Raw genomic sequence first — 15,156 nt, forward strand, 5'->3', positions numbered from 1 at the left:
AGAATGGGTCTATATTTGTAAATATTTTTTTAACGGTATTACAACAAAACATGCACATTTAGATCAATTTGGTTAAAATTTCCAGTCACTTAAATAAAATCTTTTTGCATTGCCTGATAAGCAACAAATTCTTCCCCGGTATTTTCGATGCACAGTTCCAGCTCAGCACTGGCGTCAGACGGCACAAAGATTATACTGCCAAACTGTACGTTAAGCGCAATGTTTTTCCCTCCACGCAGTAAACCCTTACCGGAACAGATCAGCAGTATGCACCCGTTAAGTGCATTACTCACCGGGTACGTTTTTACACCGGTCGGTATTTTCAGCATAGATACGACAAAATCCGTAAGCCACAGATCATTCGGGAGGAATGTTCGCGTGTACGGCTGTCGTTCGGGATCCTTTACAACCGACCGGCAGAGCATCGACTGCGCTGGCGCGCCTTGGCACACGAGCAGCTCCAGCAGCGTGTCAACGTCTTTGAACTTTGGTGTCAAACCGGCGCGAACCACATTGTCGGAGCAGGCCATGCATTCGACGCAGTCGCCTCGCAGATAGGCATGCGGTACGTTAGCTGATAGGTAAATTGCTTGGCCCGGTTGCAGATCAAGCACATTCAAAAAGTAGATCGAAAGCAATCCAACGTCGTTGCCGAAATCCTGGTGCAGCTGGAGGAATAGCTGATCCAACGAGCATTTGTCAGGTTTTGTTCGTATTTTGGAATGCATTTTCGAAATGCATTTTTCCAGTTGCTCTGGCTCACTGTGCATAAGTGAAGCGTACAGATTACGCAGCACTTCGTCATCATCTGCATTTAGAGTCAGTTTCTCAATTTGGTCTGCACCGAGCAGATCCTGCAACTCTGGCCAGGCTTTTAAATTGGAATAGATCTCGTCGTAGGGACGGAATCCGCACATCGCTTGAAAATCCGTCAGTGCGATTGCCAGTTCCGGTTTGTGGTTTGGATCCTTATAAATGTCTGGAAACTGGGCGTGTAACTTTGCAGCTTGCCTCTACAATGTAACAGAAAAAAAAATTATTGCAATAACTAACACCATTACAAGGCTCTGTTACCTTATTCGGATGCACTTGAATACTTAACGCTTTGCGCACACTGAGCACTTTGAACAGAAAAGTGGGTTTCTCGTGGGGGCGCAGGACCGAGCCCAGTTCCTTGCCGGATTTTTTAACCAGCGACGGTCCGCTGCAGTGATCTCCCATCCACAGTTCGGCGTACGGTTTGCTGGCATCCACCACGAACGGCGTATCGTCATCACTCCGGTTGGCGGCAGCCAGCTTAGCCACGTATGAATCTTCGCCGAGTTTGCCCCATTCGTAGTGCATAACGTGACCGATCAGTTCCATTTTCACTTGTGTTGTCACTGACTGAGAACTGGATTCGAAACTAGTTGATTGCAAGTAAGTAGTTGCGTATTTGAAAACAAGGAGTCACGCGTAGAATGAATCAGAGATTCGCGGTATAGAACATGGACGCAACAAACACTCGAATGACCTCTGTGTGATCTCACTCCCAAACCACCCTGACCTGAAACCGCCACCCACCGTCAGTATCGGCTCTTTAAATGCTGTTTTGTTTTGCTATGTTGGCAGCGCTGCCAAAATCATTGTAAAACTTTTTCTTATACGATAAACCCGAAGAGGCGACCGAAAAATATTGTTTACTCGACTGAAATTGAATGAACTAAATTTAATTTTAGGAAAAGATGCTCAAATTTTCGAAAAATCTACAAATCTACGAAATCCATCAAAAAGTTAGCGAAAATTTGCCAGACGGGTGATAAAGTTTACATTTTGCATAAGGGATCTGATTATCTGGTAACATTGTATCAATTGTATGTTGCATATATGCTTGTTTTGTTGGCGCCGTTGGCGCTTTTGACAAGACCATTTTCCAGCATAAATTGCCACAGTTGATTTTCTTCGTTGGACCCACACGCTCATTTATTTCAACTATAAATAGAGTAAAATTGTACTCAGTTTCGTTCAAACCCAAGGATTGCCCGTTTCTTTGGTAACAAAACGCGCTGCTCACTTTTTCGAATCGCTTGAAATCGTCGCAGAAAGAATCTGCTTGGCTGTATGTGAGTTATAAGTATATATTATGCTTGTCTAGCACGTAAGCAATTGATTTACTTGACAAAATAAACGATATTTGTCCCCGCGACGATTCTGGCGACGCTTTCGCCCGCGACGGTTATAATTCATCGCGTACGAAAGGGTAGGAAATTAATAATAAATAGCAATTTAAGGCTGATCAAACACTTTTGTAGCTGATTTTATTCAACCTTGGTGCTGCTAAACATCTAAATCTGGTGACTTTGTTGAGCTTGGGCTGCTTTCGAAGTCGCAAGTTTTTCTAAGCTTTTCTGCGCTTTCATAATAAACTTATTGCGTACTATTCTGGCACTTGAAATATAACGTTTTGTAAGTTATTTTTAGTGAACAAAATTAACGATATTTTCGTTACAAGGGACGGGGCGAACCACTTCAAATATATTAAATATATTTATGCACATTTACATCTCAAGGAACAAAACGGCAGCACCTAAACAAGCAGGTGTGGAATAAGAGTTGTTTGATAGCATTCGGTGCTGAATAACCGAATTTACTGAATTGTCTGTTGTTTAAACGCCATAACCTATATTTTTTCTAGCTTCTAATCAACATCTATACGTTGTTATATAAATGCGGAATAAGAGTCGAATAAACGTTATGCAAACGTATCGGCAGTACGGCTAAGAGCAGATGTGGAATAATGGTCGCTTAAAAGCTACCATGAAAATGCATGTCGAACAGACGTTGTGCAAACGTGTCAGTCAAGGGCAATTGTGGAGTAAAAGTGGAATAAGAGTGGAATGAGCATTGCGCAAACGTAACAGCAGCATTACGGAGATCAAATGTGGAATAATAGTGGAATAAGTGTGGAATGAGCGTTGCGCAAATATATCAGCAGCATTGCTGAGAGCAAGTGCAGAATAAAAGTGGAATAACAGTGGAATAAATGTTGTACAAACGAATTTGCAGCATTGCTGAAAGCAAGTGTGGAATAACAGTGGAATAAATGTTGCGCAGCATTACTGCGAGAAGGTGTGGAATAAAAGTGGAATAAGTGTGGAATGAGCGTTGCGCAAACTTATCAGCAGCATTGCTGAGAGCGAGTGTGGAATAAGAGTGGAATAAAAGTAGCCCAAATGCATCAGCTGCATTGCTAAGAGGAATTGTGGAATATGTGTCGATTAATCGTCGTACAAACGTATCAGTAGCACCACCAAGAGCAGGTGTGGAATAAAAGGTGCTTGATGGCAGCCAATAACACCAATAACTTGAATTACACTTTACATTTTATAATTTATGCTTTAAATTTATGTTAGGTACACTTTATTTTTATTTTTTTTTTTTTGGTACATTAAGAATAGAAAACATTTGCATAACCACTTTTAGCCGCCGCAAATCTTTGCTGGTCGTGGAAATCCTTTTAAGTGTTGCCTGTACGGTGTGTATATCTTTTCCCTCGGTGTGTTGTTGTCCCTCGTCGTACCGAAATTTAACTTTAACAAACTTATATCCAAAAGCAGCCGGCTGCTTGACGCTTTGCGAGTTACTCACAATGGATTTACTCAGCGAGATGAATTCCGTCGGGCTAAAGCCGCCAGAATTGTTATGATCGGGTGGCATAGTGGCGATACCACCACTGCTCCCGCTGCCGGTGCGCGAAAACACCACTGCTTCTCGTGCCATCCGCTGCTCTTTTTTGTTTTCTGGAAGCTCAGGACTATCTGCGTAAACTAATGACGGGGTGACAAAAGTACTCCTCCTCTGCGGTACTAACACGAATCACTCCTGCTGCTAACTAATCACTGCTGCTGCTAGTCACATCACTGCTAACTAAATGAACAATCGCTAACCGAACATTCTGGATTTCTGGTTTCCAGTTAATTTTATTCAGTAGCACCGCTCACCGTCGTCAATATTCAAAAGAAAAAAGTCCTCTGCGTTGCGACTGTGTTATGTTGCTGGTGGTACAAGCGAAATGCTTTATGTTAGTACAAATAGTTTATTAAATGTGCGGAATAAATACTTCTAAAGTAATCTTGTACAGCAGATGCCAAACATGATTTAAGAAACTACTCTTCAGCGCTTAAATGTATTTTAGCCAATTTTTGTTCCACACTTGACAAACTTAAGCTGGTAAATCTACATCGGCTGAAAACTCGGCGCCTGTCATATGTCAGATTATCTCAGATGTGTTCGTTGACGGCTTCCGACCGATAGGATGTAAGTTCGAACCCGGGTGAATAAAAAAAGTATATAGCAGGCTTGATCAATTTAGAGTCAACCAATGATTTTCTACTAAAGTCTCTTATTAAATTATAATATATGCATACAAAAATGGCCATGAAAATAGCGAAACCCACATAATAAAAAAAATACTTCCTGCATATTTTTTTCTTTTTGCTTGTCTAAAAGTTGAACTGCTGTGGAATAAACGTAGCTTCAGTGTCATCAGCAGAAGTTTAATAAACATATCTATACGTACTGAATAAACATTTTACCACATTTTACTATACGTTGCTTAACAGTCATACAAACGCATCTTCCACGCCCATATTCAGCACTGTGCTGCTTAAATTCTCCAAAACCAACTGTATAAGCATTGAACAGAGGTGTTTAGACATACTTGAAAAGCAGCTATACAGCATGTGCTGAATAAAAGCTGTCGGTTAAACGTTTAATAAGCAAAAATTGTTCCTTGGGATACTTTTACCCGGGTGCTAAATTGATGAATATTCTACGAAAGTTTCCACTTTTTTCAATACGATCATGAGCTGTCAAGTCCCATAACACTATGTGGCAAGAGTTGTCTTGTCATGATGAGGTGGACATATTTAAAATAGTAAATATATACAGCAAAGTTTCGTTAATTGGTGGTTCGTTAATTGGGCGGTTCGTTAATTGGGCGTTCGCTAATTGGGCTATGTGACAACTTGAATGTCAAAATTGTATGGAATTTTCGAGTTTAGAATTTTCTAACAACTGTCAGTCGGCCCAATTAGCGAATCAGCCGGAGTGCAGTCGTGGCCCAATTAACGAATTCAGGCTGTATTATCAATTTCCCACCCTTTCGTACGCGATGAATTATAACCGTCGCGGGCGAAACCGTCGCCAGAATCGTCACGGGGGCAAATATCGTTTATTTTGTCAAGTAAATCAATGGCTTACGTGCTAGACAAGCATAATATCCCGCATTTTGCATCTTACTGGCCACCGCAGTCTGAAAGTGCGACTGGCACAAAAAGTGCGACAATGCGAATGCTGTGAGTGAGAAAAAGAAAGAGTGACAACTGCAATGTTGCTGTTTTCTTTTGTCATATAGGGTAACCAACCGAATTTGGACCCCTAGAGGAAGTAAGTTTACATTTATTGGAATAAAATATTTATTACCTTCTTTTGTTATGCAATTCATGCACGACTCTCTTTTAGAACAACTTACCTAAATGGCAAAGTGTTGTTGGGTCATCTATTTGTCGATAAAAATGTGCTATAGACATTTTTACTTACTATGTAGTTTTCATATTTTGGACCCTCTCACTTTATTTTAGACAGTGTCCAAAATGTATTTTGGACACGGCAAATATCAACGAATATTTTTTGGACACTCTAAGAATTATTCAACTAGGATGATAGTCCAGTCTACTTTTAGTATTTAAATTCATTTAATATCAGAAATTTATCATGGGACGAGACCGAATTTGAATATAAAGTCAATCACTGCTTTATTTGCTTTAAATCCGTTTTTTAATTATGCTTTTTTGGAAAACTTTTCGGCACAATTTGATTATTGTAAATAAAAACCCTCCGTTTATCATGTAACATAATAATTATCAGCCTTCATGTTTATTGATTATATCGGATGTGAAATTAAAATATACTATTTAGTATAGTTGAAACGTTAGCAAATATCCTCTGGCAGGAGGATAAAATGTAAGGATGTAAGTAAAGTCCAAATTATTGCATTCTTGGTATCGGATTCGTCGAGAAAATCCCATCGAGAAATACTTCCTTCTACGTCCGATTGAATTACTGAAAACGTTTTCAGCGGAGTTAGAGCTTTAATTTGCAGCTCACTACCAGTCTCGATTTGCGAATCATTCCGTTCATGATACGGTATTTAGTGACAGGGCATTCCTTCCGAGCCATTTTCTTTACCCATTCAACAAGCTCAAGTTCGTCAGCATGATCAAGTACTGGAGCAGTTCCAGGTCTTGACTGGTTTTTGTATTGATTGCTTAGCCGAAACTTGATCGTCGATCTGGGAATACCGAACTGGCGAAATGCTGTTTTAATTGCCACACCGTTACTGATTTCCTGCCAGCATTCATTAATTGCCTCCTCCGAGCGGGCCACTCTACATGATTTTGTTGTATTTTCATGATGTATTCCCTGATAAACAAGATGTTTTAAATAATGAATTGTTATAAATGTTCTTTTTACTTAAAATGCTTACCAATTTAATCACAAATCGAAGAAATAGATAGACGGGTACATTCAATTTGGCTTTTCCACTGAATCTTAATAGGTAAACAAACTGCTGCCAAAAATCAAAATACAGGGGTGTCCAAAATCTGATGGTAAGAAAATTTTCACGATACAATTTGGACACTATTTTTTTGTGGTTTTTAATTAAAATCTTGAGAAGAAACCTTCGAAACCACGTAAAATACGTTTTCCAGACTAAAACTTACTGATTTCATCAATACAAATTCATTGGATTTAGCTATTGTCAATTGCAAGGAAAATTGTACCATCCAAAGTGCGATATCGCTCATAAAAGTGCTATTTTGCATTAAATCGTTTCGGTATCTTCGGCGCACTTTTTCGTTATCTTCCAAGCAATAAGTGCGCCGAAGAGACCGAAACGATTTAAGCTAAAATAGCACTTTTATGAGCGATTGCGCACTTATTGATTGGACAATTTTCCTTGCAATTGACAATATTAAAACCAAATCGAAAATGTGTTGCAAACATCGTTTCCTCTTCACCGACGTCGGATTGTAAGCGGTATGTGGCATTACACTTTATGATTGTAAATTTTAGCTAAATACAGGTAATTTAAAGTGATCCGAAAGCATTCAGGCTTAGAAAAGAATCCAAAGAATATTATTACGATATCAAACTAATCGAATTTTGAGTTACTACACTCAAAATATTCTGCACATAACTAATGGTAAATTTCCATATGAAATTCCAGATGGTTATCATGTGCCACATATAAGCACAATCCGCCTAGAAATACACATAAAAATTATACGGATATGAATAGCATGTGCAAAAGTTTCGCGTACCCATAAATTATAACTGTTTGACATATAAAGTTCATTGACTATGTGTGGGACACATAGAAACTATACGAAAAGTTTTCTCAGTGTAGTTTAAAATGTGGCTGAATGAAGATAGAATTAACAAAAGGGCGAATGTCGCAAGCGTAAACAAACCGAGTAAGGGTTGATTTTCCTATGCTGGTTCAGCAAAAAATAACTCTCACCCGTTTTGTTTACATTTGCGACATTCGCCCTTTTGTTAATTCTATCTAGAAATATGTTGAAAGGGTCCAATTCATGTAAGGGTCCAAATCAAGTTGGTTACCCTACTGTGGCCACTCTGGCATCGTTTTGAGGTTTTGACGTTTAAGTTTTAAAACATTAGAATCTGGCAGCCCTGCCAATGTTTGTTTATTCCAAAATTCATGTTTCTTATTGTTTCGTCACATATAACGGTTCAGAAAAGCATTTTATTTTGGATTATATTTAAAATAATTGCAAACTTAAACTGTGTGTTAAACAACTACTTAACAGAGCAATGGATGAGGTAAGTGGTTGCTTGAATAAACCAGTAGCGTCCGATAAAGCATTCCCGTCATAATTAAAGGCTTACTTTTGGGACAAACTTGAGGCAGAATATGGCGCCATAAACCTCCACCTACGGAATATACTGAAAAAGCAGAACCTCTGCAGCCAATCGCTGGCCCATCTGACCACGGAGAGAATTCGGTGCATAGAGGAAGATATGCGGATCATCGCGGAGAGCTTGCGGGAGGAAGCTGCAGCCGGAGGAACGCCCCTCCACGAGATCTATGGGATGGTTTTCGCCAGCAATCCAGAAAAGTTCCGATTCCTCAGCGGAGAGGTCATGTGTCTGCTGGATCTAGCCGATGTGATGAAGAAAAAAGGAATCAAATACTTTCTCAACGACAAGCAAAAACCTACTCCGGCTACCAGCGTCGAGCTCTACAACGACGATGCTAAAAAGCATTCACGCACATTATACGAAAAGATAATGCAACATTTCACTTTGCTGTAAGTGCTTACATTTCAGATTAAACATTTATTTATAAATCGTTATAATTTCTGTTTTCAACAAGGGATATGACGGACGAGTTGCTGGAGCAGCTTAAAACCATTAAAATAAAGGTGTTCTCCAATGGCGGTGGGAGATTCCGAGCCGAGGCACTGTGTCCTATTTGTGAAGCGAGCTGGAAACGATCGAAGCTATCCTTTTCTATGGATCAGAAAAGAAACTGGCACATCTACAGCTTAACTCGGCACAGCAGCACAATGCATTTTCCACTGTCGGAATGTTCATCGCGGAAACGACGTCGAACGGACGGACCAACGGTAACATCGAGCGTTACGGGTCTCTTTCCGGCTCGATTGGGCAGGCTGAGATTGCCTGAGACCGAGATGCCGAGTACTTCAGGCGATTTCAAAGAGGAAGATCAATCCGACGACGAAGAGCTGGATTCGATGAAGGAAGAAATAATAATTGGTGAGGAACATGATGGTGATTTGTAACCACGGTACCAGGATGAGGGTTTGTTTTCGCCAACAGAACGAGTTTTTATTAATATAACCATTACAAAACAAAACCATTAACAAAATAAAGAGTTGTTAAGAAAATTAAGCAAAATTATACCACAGAGAGACGGTCAATTTGACCCTCAAAAAATATCACGCACATTTTGCTTGAATACTAGCACAGGGAACTCGATGTGAAAAACAAAATTCTCAGATTTTTTCAGGTGATAACGTTGCGGCGGACCTTTCTTTCGCCTCCACTCGAGTCCGCCGCTGCTCTTGTTCCACTTGATCCCAATATTGAAAAAAAAAGTGCATATAGGTGACGCAGGGCTACGTAAAGGCTCAAACAGAATGTCGCATCCGTCAGCGTCAATTTGATTGGCCCTTAAGTCTCTTTGTAGCGAATGGAATGGAAGGTGGCTATGCAAGGAGAAACGGAATCTCTCCGAGAGAATGAGACGTGGGAGCTTACCAAATATCGACTCTGACCACTATCTCGTAGTGAGCAAGATTCGCGCAAGGCTGTCTAACACGGCGGAAGCCCGCACTGAGAGGACGCTGCGTTTCAACATCAAGCGGCTAACGGCAGACGGCGTAACAGTGGAGTACGCCAGGAAGCTTGACCAACGACGCGCAGAACAGCAGATAGAAGGAGAAGATATAAATGGGCTGTGGAGGAACATCCATGGTGCCATCGAAACAGCTGCGAGAGAGGTGATAGGCACGACGCGTGGAAGCTGGTTTGATGCCGAATGCCAGAGAGTGACAGATGAAAAGAACCAGGCCAGGAGTCGCATGCTCACTGCGGCAACGCGTCAAAACAGAGTTAGGTACAGAGAGACTAGAGCTGCGGAAAAAAGAATCCATCGTCTAAAGAAACGCGAGTATGAGGAGCACGTGCTCGCCGGCGCAGAGGGGCGATATGCCACACTCCGATACACGGAGTTTCTACAACATGGTGAGATGCAAGAATTTTGCCATGCTTGTGATGTGCAATGATAGTGCTGGCAGCCTCCTTTTCGAAAAAACGGCGGTAGCAGCCAGGTGGAAGGAGCACTTTCAGACACTGTTGAATGGAGAGGTAAATGCGGAGCAATCAGCAGGGACAGGATTGGAATTGTAAGCGATGGTCAAGCTCTGAAGCCACCAACACAGAAGGAGGTTAAAAAGGCAATCAGTGAACTGAAAAACGGTAAAGCTGCTGGGAAGAACGGTATCCCGGCTGAACTTCTAAAAGCGGGGAGCGAGCGGCAGGATCTGGGAGGTAGAACAAATGCCGGAGGAATGGTTGGATGGCCTCATTTGTCCAATTTTCAAAAAGGGACTTCGACTGGAGTGTAAAAACTATCGAGGAACTACATTGCTCAATTCTGCTTACAAGGTGCTTTATCGTATCCTGGTTCTGCAGACTGAGACCGTTAGCGGAGTCCATCGTCGACGAGTACCAAGCTGGTTTTCGTGAGGGCCGCCCCACGACGGATCAGATGCTTACCCTGCGTCAATTGCTAGACAAGTTCCGGGAGTACAACTTGCAGACACACCATCTGGTTGTTGGCTTTAAAGCGGCGTACGATTCAATTAAACGAAATGATCTGTGGCAGATAATGCTAGAACATGGTTTTCCGATGAAACTAGTTACGCTGATTCGTGTGACGCTGGACGGATCCAAATCATGCGTTAGAATAGCGGGTGAGACCTCAGATGCTTTCGTGACGTTGGATGGACTAAAAAGCAAGGGGATGCATTCTCCAACCTGCTATTCAACATTGCCTTGAAAGGTGCATCACGAAGGGCAAACGTGGAAAGGAATGGAATTACCATCACGAAATCTCACATGCTTCTTGGTTTTGCGAATGACGTCGATATCATCGGAATCAACCGTAGAGCAGTGGAAGAGGCCTTCAGGCCCTTTAAAAGGGGAGTGCCGAGATTGGGACTTACCAGTAACGCCGCAAAAACGAAGTAGATAGTTGCTGGTAGGGAGCGTGGGAGCCCAGGTGGTGTTGGTCCCGAAGTGGAGTTAGAGGGGGAATGACATGAAGTAGTGGAGGAATTTATATACCTTGGTACGCTCGTGACATGTGACAACGATGTAAGCCGCGAAGTGAAACGAGTTGCAACTGCGAAACGGGCTTTTTACAGATTACGTAGTCAGCTGAAGTCCCATAGTTTGCAAATTCGCACAAAACTGGCGATCTACAGAACACTAATCCTCCCGGTGGCCCTTTACGGACACGAATTATGGACGCTAAAGGAAGCTGATCGGCGAGTGCTTGGGGTTTTGAGCATAAAATTCTGCGATCTATACTTGGAGGCAAAATGGAAAATGGAGTGTGGCGCAGACGCATGAATCACGAGCTGTACCAAGTATACAAATGTGCTGATATAGCGAAGGTAGTGTAATGTGGCAGGCTGCGGTGGGCTGGACACGTGACCAGAATGCCCGATGAAAGCGTAGCCAAAACTATTTTCAGCACAGAACCAGGAAGAGGCCGTAGACTCCGAGACAGACCCCGCACGATGCTGATATTGTTCAGGGTTTTGCGTGAGAAAAAAGAAGGAGAAGTATTTTAGCTTTTGTCAACACTCACGCGTTGACAGTTCGGCACTAGTAATGTCCGAAATTTTCAATTATTCGATTACCGATTAATCGGCGAGCGTTGTCTGCACTAATCGATTAATTTAACTATTCGTACTAGTGTTATTCGCTTAGAAATATTCGAATACTTTTTTCATTAATTCGATTAATCGAACGATTATGAACGATTAGCGGCTATTATTCGGGAATTATTCGCATTCATATTATTTCCTTTGAACTATTCGATTAATTCAACTACTCGTACTAGCAGTATTCGATTAAAAATTATTCGAATATTTTTGTAGTTATTCGATTAGTTGAATTAATCGAACGATTAACGGACATCACTATTCGGCACGAGTTTTCCTGTAAGTGCGAGCAGCCTACGAAAACTCTTTCAACGCTGGCAAGGCCAATTCCGGTCCAAACTCAATTCCCGCGAACAGTAGCATCAAGGCAGCAGAGCAGGCAGCCCTGCTCATTAAAGTCACTGCATGAGATTGCATGCACTCTGCGTCAGGGTTTTCTTGACAGCCCATGCTGTGCTGTGCGTGCTGTGTGCTGTCGGCTGAACGCCGAGCGAGCGAGGAGCGTTCAGTTTTTCTCTCGTCGTTGCCAAGTTAGGTGCTGAATTAGCTAGCTTGTCTTTATACGCTGCGGTACATATTAATTTTCAGTGTTAATTCGGATTGAAAAGGGCATCATCCATCGGATATCGGTTAATTTCATTACGGTGTGCTAATAGACAGTGTCGCCGAACAGTTCCCGTTGGTGTGGAACCGTTTTTCTACAGTACTCTAGTATGCTTCGGTTCAATCACTAATTTCTTTTTGCAAAGAAAAGTAGAGTACGTTCTTTCTGCGGAATATTCGTGCGGGTATGTGTGTGTGAGAGTAATCATCATCATCATCATCGTTGGCATCGCCAGTCAGGAATATGTAGCATAGTTTTGTGAAACCCGACCGAAGTGCACACACAACAAACCAACAAACACGCGAAGAAGAGAAGTGAAAAGAAAGCCAAGAACCGTAGTTCGTGTCAATCTTCTGTTCTCCATTCTTCGTTATCTTTTTTGGTATCGATTCGTCGCATACCTAGTAGATGTAGTGTTTTGAATGAGTGCTTTTCAATTGCATAGAAATATGTAAATAAAACGGAACGGAAAAGTGTCCCATTTTTAATTGTTAGGAAAAAGTGCATTCTACAAGTGTGGCGTTCCGGCGAAACCTGCCAAATCGAACCTGAAGAAAAAGGTGTGTGTATGTGTCAGTCAGTGTGTGGGGGGTGGCGCTGGCAACAGGAAAATCGGCTGCGCCCCGATTTTCCCTTGTTTCGGAACTATAATTTCTACAGTCGCTAGATGTGCAGTTATTCGGTTTGAAGATGCAAAGTTAATAATCAAATCGGGAAGAGCCGACGAAGAAGGAAAAGGAGCAAAACCACACAGACTGGAAGAGTGTAGAAATTGACTAGCAGTAGCAGCAGGCACGTAATCACAGTGGTGTGAGTTTGGGAGAGCCATCGTCGCCCAGTCATTGATACAGGAAAGGTGGAGTCGTAAATTCCACAATATGCGAAGCACAAGCAGGGGAACGGGAATGGTTGCCAGAAACATTAATGATGTTCTAAGTTGCTGAGAAAGAAACAATTTCTTTGATTTGATATTTTAACTAATCACGTACAGGATATTATGTACCGTGTCATTAAAAAAATAGTTGATTTTGTTGCATGCTTTTTCGAAGCTTGAGGTCTACCCGAGTTTCATTAACTAAATTTAATCCGGTCTGGACTATTTTTTAAAAAGCACCTTTTGACAAAAAGGGGACTTTTTGGAAATCAGGCTGTTTTTGCGTGTATTTTGAAATTTGCACGGCTATTTTTGGATTTCAAGTGTTTTTTTTACAAATTTCTTCTTAATTTACGAAGATTTTTTAGACAAATTTCGGAACTTACGCAAATTTTGGCAATTGTTCGATTGTTATAACTCGAGTTTTAAAATCTACGCGCCATCTTTACATGAATTTCAAAAATATAGTAGTCATTTACGTGACTTTCGGATTTTTTTGGGTTTTTGACTCTTTTAAGCGAGTTTTGGTATTTATGCGGCTACTAGCTAAACCGACAAACTTCGTATTGCCACAAATTAAGCTAAATTCCGTAGGTGCTCACCCAAATGTGTACTTTTGTACTTTATTGCAAAGTTTATACTTTGATGAAATGGTAGGCGGACCACCGGATTTGCAAAGAACATTTGTTGCTTACAACTGTGCCAAACTTTTAGTTAGAAATGCCAATCTATTTAAAGTCTTAAAATGTATTAGCAAATAACCGTTGAAAATATGGTGATTTTTAATCGTATCTTGTCAGTTTGAGCGTAATTTTCTCTTGCATAACCTCAAATTAACTTTTTGTGCATAATGTAGCAAAGACAATAGTTCAAGCATCCCCCTTCAGGTCTAAGGAGGGGTTCAAACTTCTATCAAAACATGTTGTTTTTACATGAGAAATACACACTTTTTGTATTTTACTTGCCTGAATGTTTGGTTGCATTTCCTTGATTAGTTCTCGAGTTATGCAGATATGTGTGTTTCATTTGTATGGGTTCCCCCCTTTCAGAGGGGGAAATGAACCATCATAGAAACATTTATTGCCTCCAAATACCTCCACATGCCACATTTGGTTCCATTTGATGAGTTGTCGAGTTATGCATAAATTTGTGTTTCATTAGCATGGGAAGGCGGGAGCGGTCCCCCCTTCCAGAGGGGGACTTTTAAGAACTCCTCGGTCCCAAAAACCCCTGCACACAATTTTCCCACCGATCTGCTGTGTAGTTTCCGAGTATAAGGGTCATACAGACAGACAGAAGTTCATTTTTATAAATTTAGATGGCCTGACACTGGCCTAACAAGCCAGTCGTCGTATGTTCGAATCTCGGGTGTGCGGTGCTGCTAGAGTCATGATCGTGACCCTGTAATTGCCCAATAGTCTAATAACCCGGCTGCAAAGTCTGTCGATAAAAAAGGGTAATCTGTAAAGACGGTTATACCCAAGGCTTTGCTTTGCGGCTATTGTTCGCTCAATCTTCGGAATTTACGCGGTATTTTACGCGAATTTTGCAATTTACGTGGTTTTTTACGCGAATTTTGCAATTTACACAAATTTCTGAATTTACATGCTTTTACGCGAATTTGTGCGTTTACATGATTCTTTTTTACTCGATTTTTGGATCACAAATGCATAAATGGCGAAACTGCAGAGTTGTCGCAGTTTTTAAATACGATTTTTTGATATTAACATTGATTTTAGGCGATTTTTAGTATTAACTCCGTCTTTATGCGAATTTCGGAATGTACGCGGTTTTTAACGCAAATCTCGGACCGCGTAAATTTTAAATTGCGCAATTACTGACATTTGGGTAAAAAAGTCGCGTAAAAAGCGACTTGAGTTATAAAGGAACCCGGAGCAAGCCTAGCCAATTTCACGGCAGTGAAACAGCTTTTAGTTAAAAAAAATTCCCACAAACTATGAAATTGTGCCGAAACAAAGTAATGTTTTAGTGGTGAACTTCACATATCATGCTCCACGAAATAAATTGTCGTTCTGACAGCTTTGATTTTTTATAGCATTTTGCTTGAACTGGCGACGAATACCAAGAAATGAGCCATTTAAGACCATGTTCACCTATAACCATCATAACCTTGA

At 41.1% G+C, this 15,156-nt stretch overlaps 3 protein-coding genes across 14 annotated transcripts in view; 2 read left to right on the forward strand and 1 right to left on the reverse strand.

Moving 5' to 3' along the window:
- On the reverse strand, positions 1-1,548 carry LOC128733028 (mannose-6-phosphate isomerase). The gene is made up of 2 exons (XM_053826570.1): positions 1,075-1,548; positions 1-1,013 (listed from the first exon to the last, which is right to left on the reverse strand). The coding sequence occupies exons 1-2, from the start codon at positions 1,363-1,365 to the stop codon at positions 90-92; spliced, it is 1,215 nt and encodes a 404-aa protein (XP_053682545.1). The 5' UTR covers positions 1,366-1,548; the 3' UTR covers positions 1-89.
- Positions 1,549-7,786: 6,238 nt separating this feature from the next.
- Positions 7,787-8,924, forward strand: LOC128732516 (uncharacterized). Of its 2 annotated transcripts, none has more exons than XM_053825781.1 (3): positions 7,787-7,887; positions 7,948-8,375; positions 8,441-8,924. In XM_053825781.1, exons 1-3 carry the CDS (start codon positions 7,879-7,881, stop codon positions 8,868-8,870), a joined length of 867 nt encoding a protein of 288 aa, XP_053681756.1. In that variant the 5' UTR covers positions 7,787-7,878; the 3' UTR covers positions 8,871-8,924. The 2 variants fall into 2 exon arrangements, with proteins under 2 accessions (XP_053681756.1, XP_053681757.1); XM_053825782.1 differs by having other exon boundaries at positions 7,804-7,887; positions 7,976-8,375.
- A 3,155-nt stretch (positions 8,925-12,079) lies between these two features.
- The window catches only part of LOC128733175 (protein lap4-like), a 218,248-nt gene continuing 215,171 nt past the window's right edge, over positions 12,080-15,156 (forward strand). For 7 of the 11 annotated variants that reach the window (XM_053826830.1, XM_053826839.1, XM_053826844.1 and 4 more), the window contains exon 1: positions 12,080-12,707. The gene's annotated coding sequence lies outside the window, so the exon portion shown is untranslated. Of the gene's footprint in view, positions 12,714-15,156 lie in introns of all 11 variants that reach the window. The other 4 variants (XM_053826831.1, XM_053826832.1, XM_053826833.1 and 1 more) reach the window with 4 other exon arrangements.

This window comes from Sabethes cyaneus, chromosome 1, assembly GCF_943734655.1.
Source record: "Sabethes cyaneus chromosome 1, idSabCyanKW18_F2, whole genome shotgun sequence".
NCBI classification, from domain to species: domain Eukaryota; kingdom Metazoa; phylum Arthropoda; class Insecta; order Diptera; family Culicidae; genus Sabethes; species Sabethes cyaneus.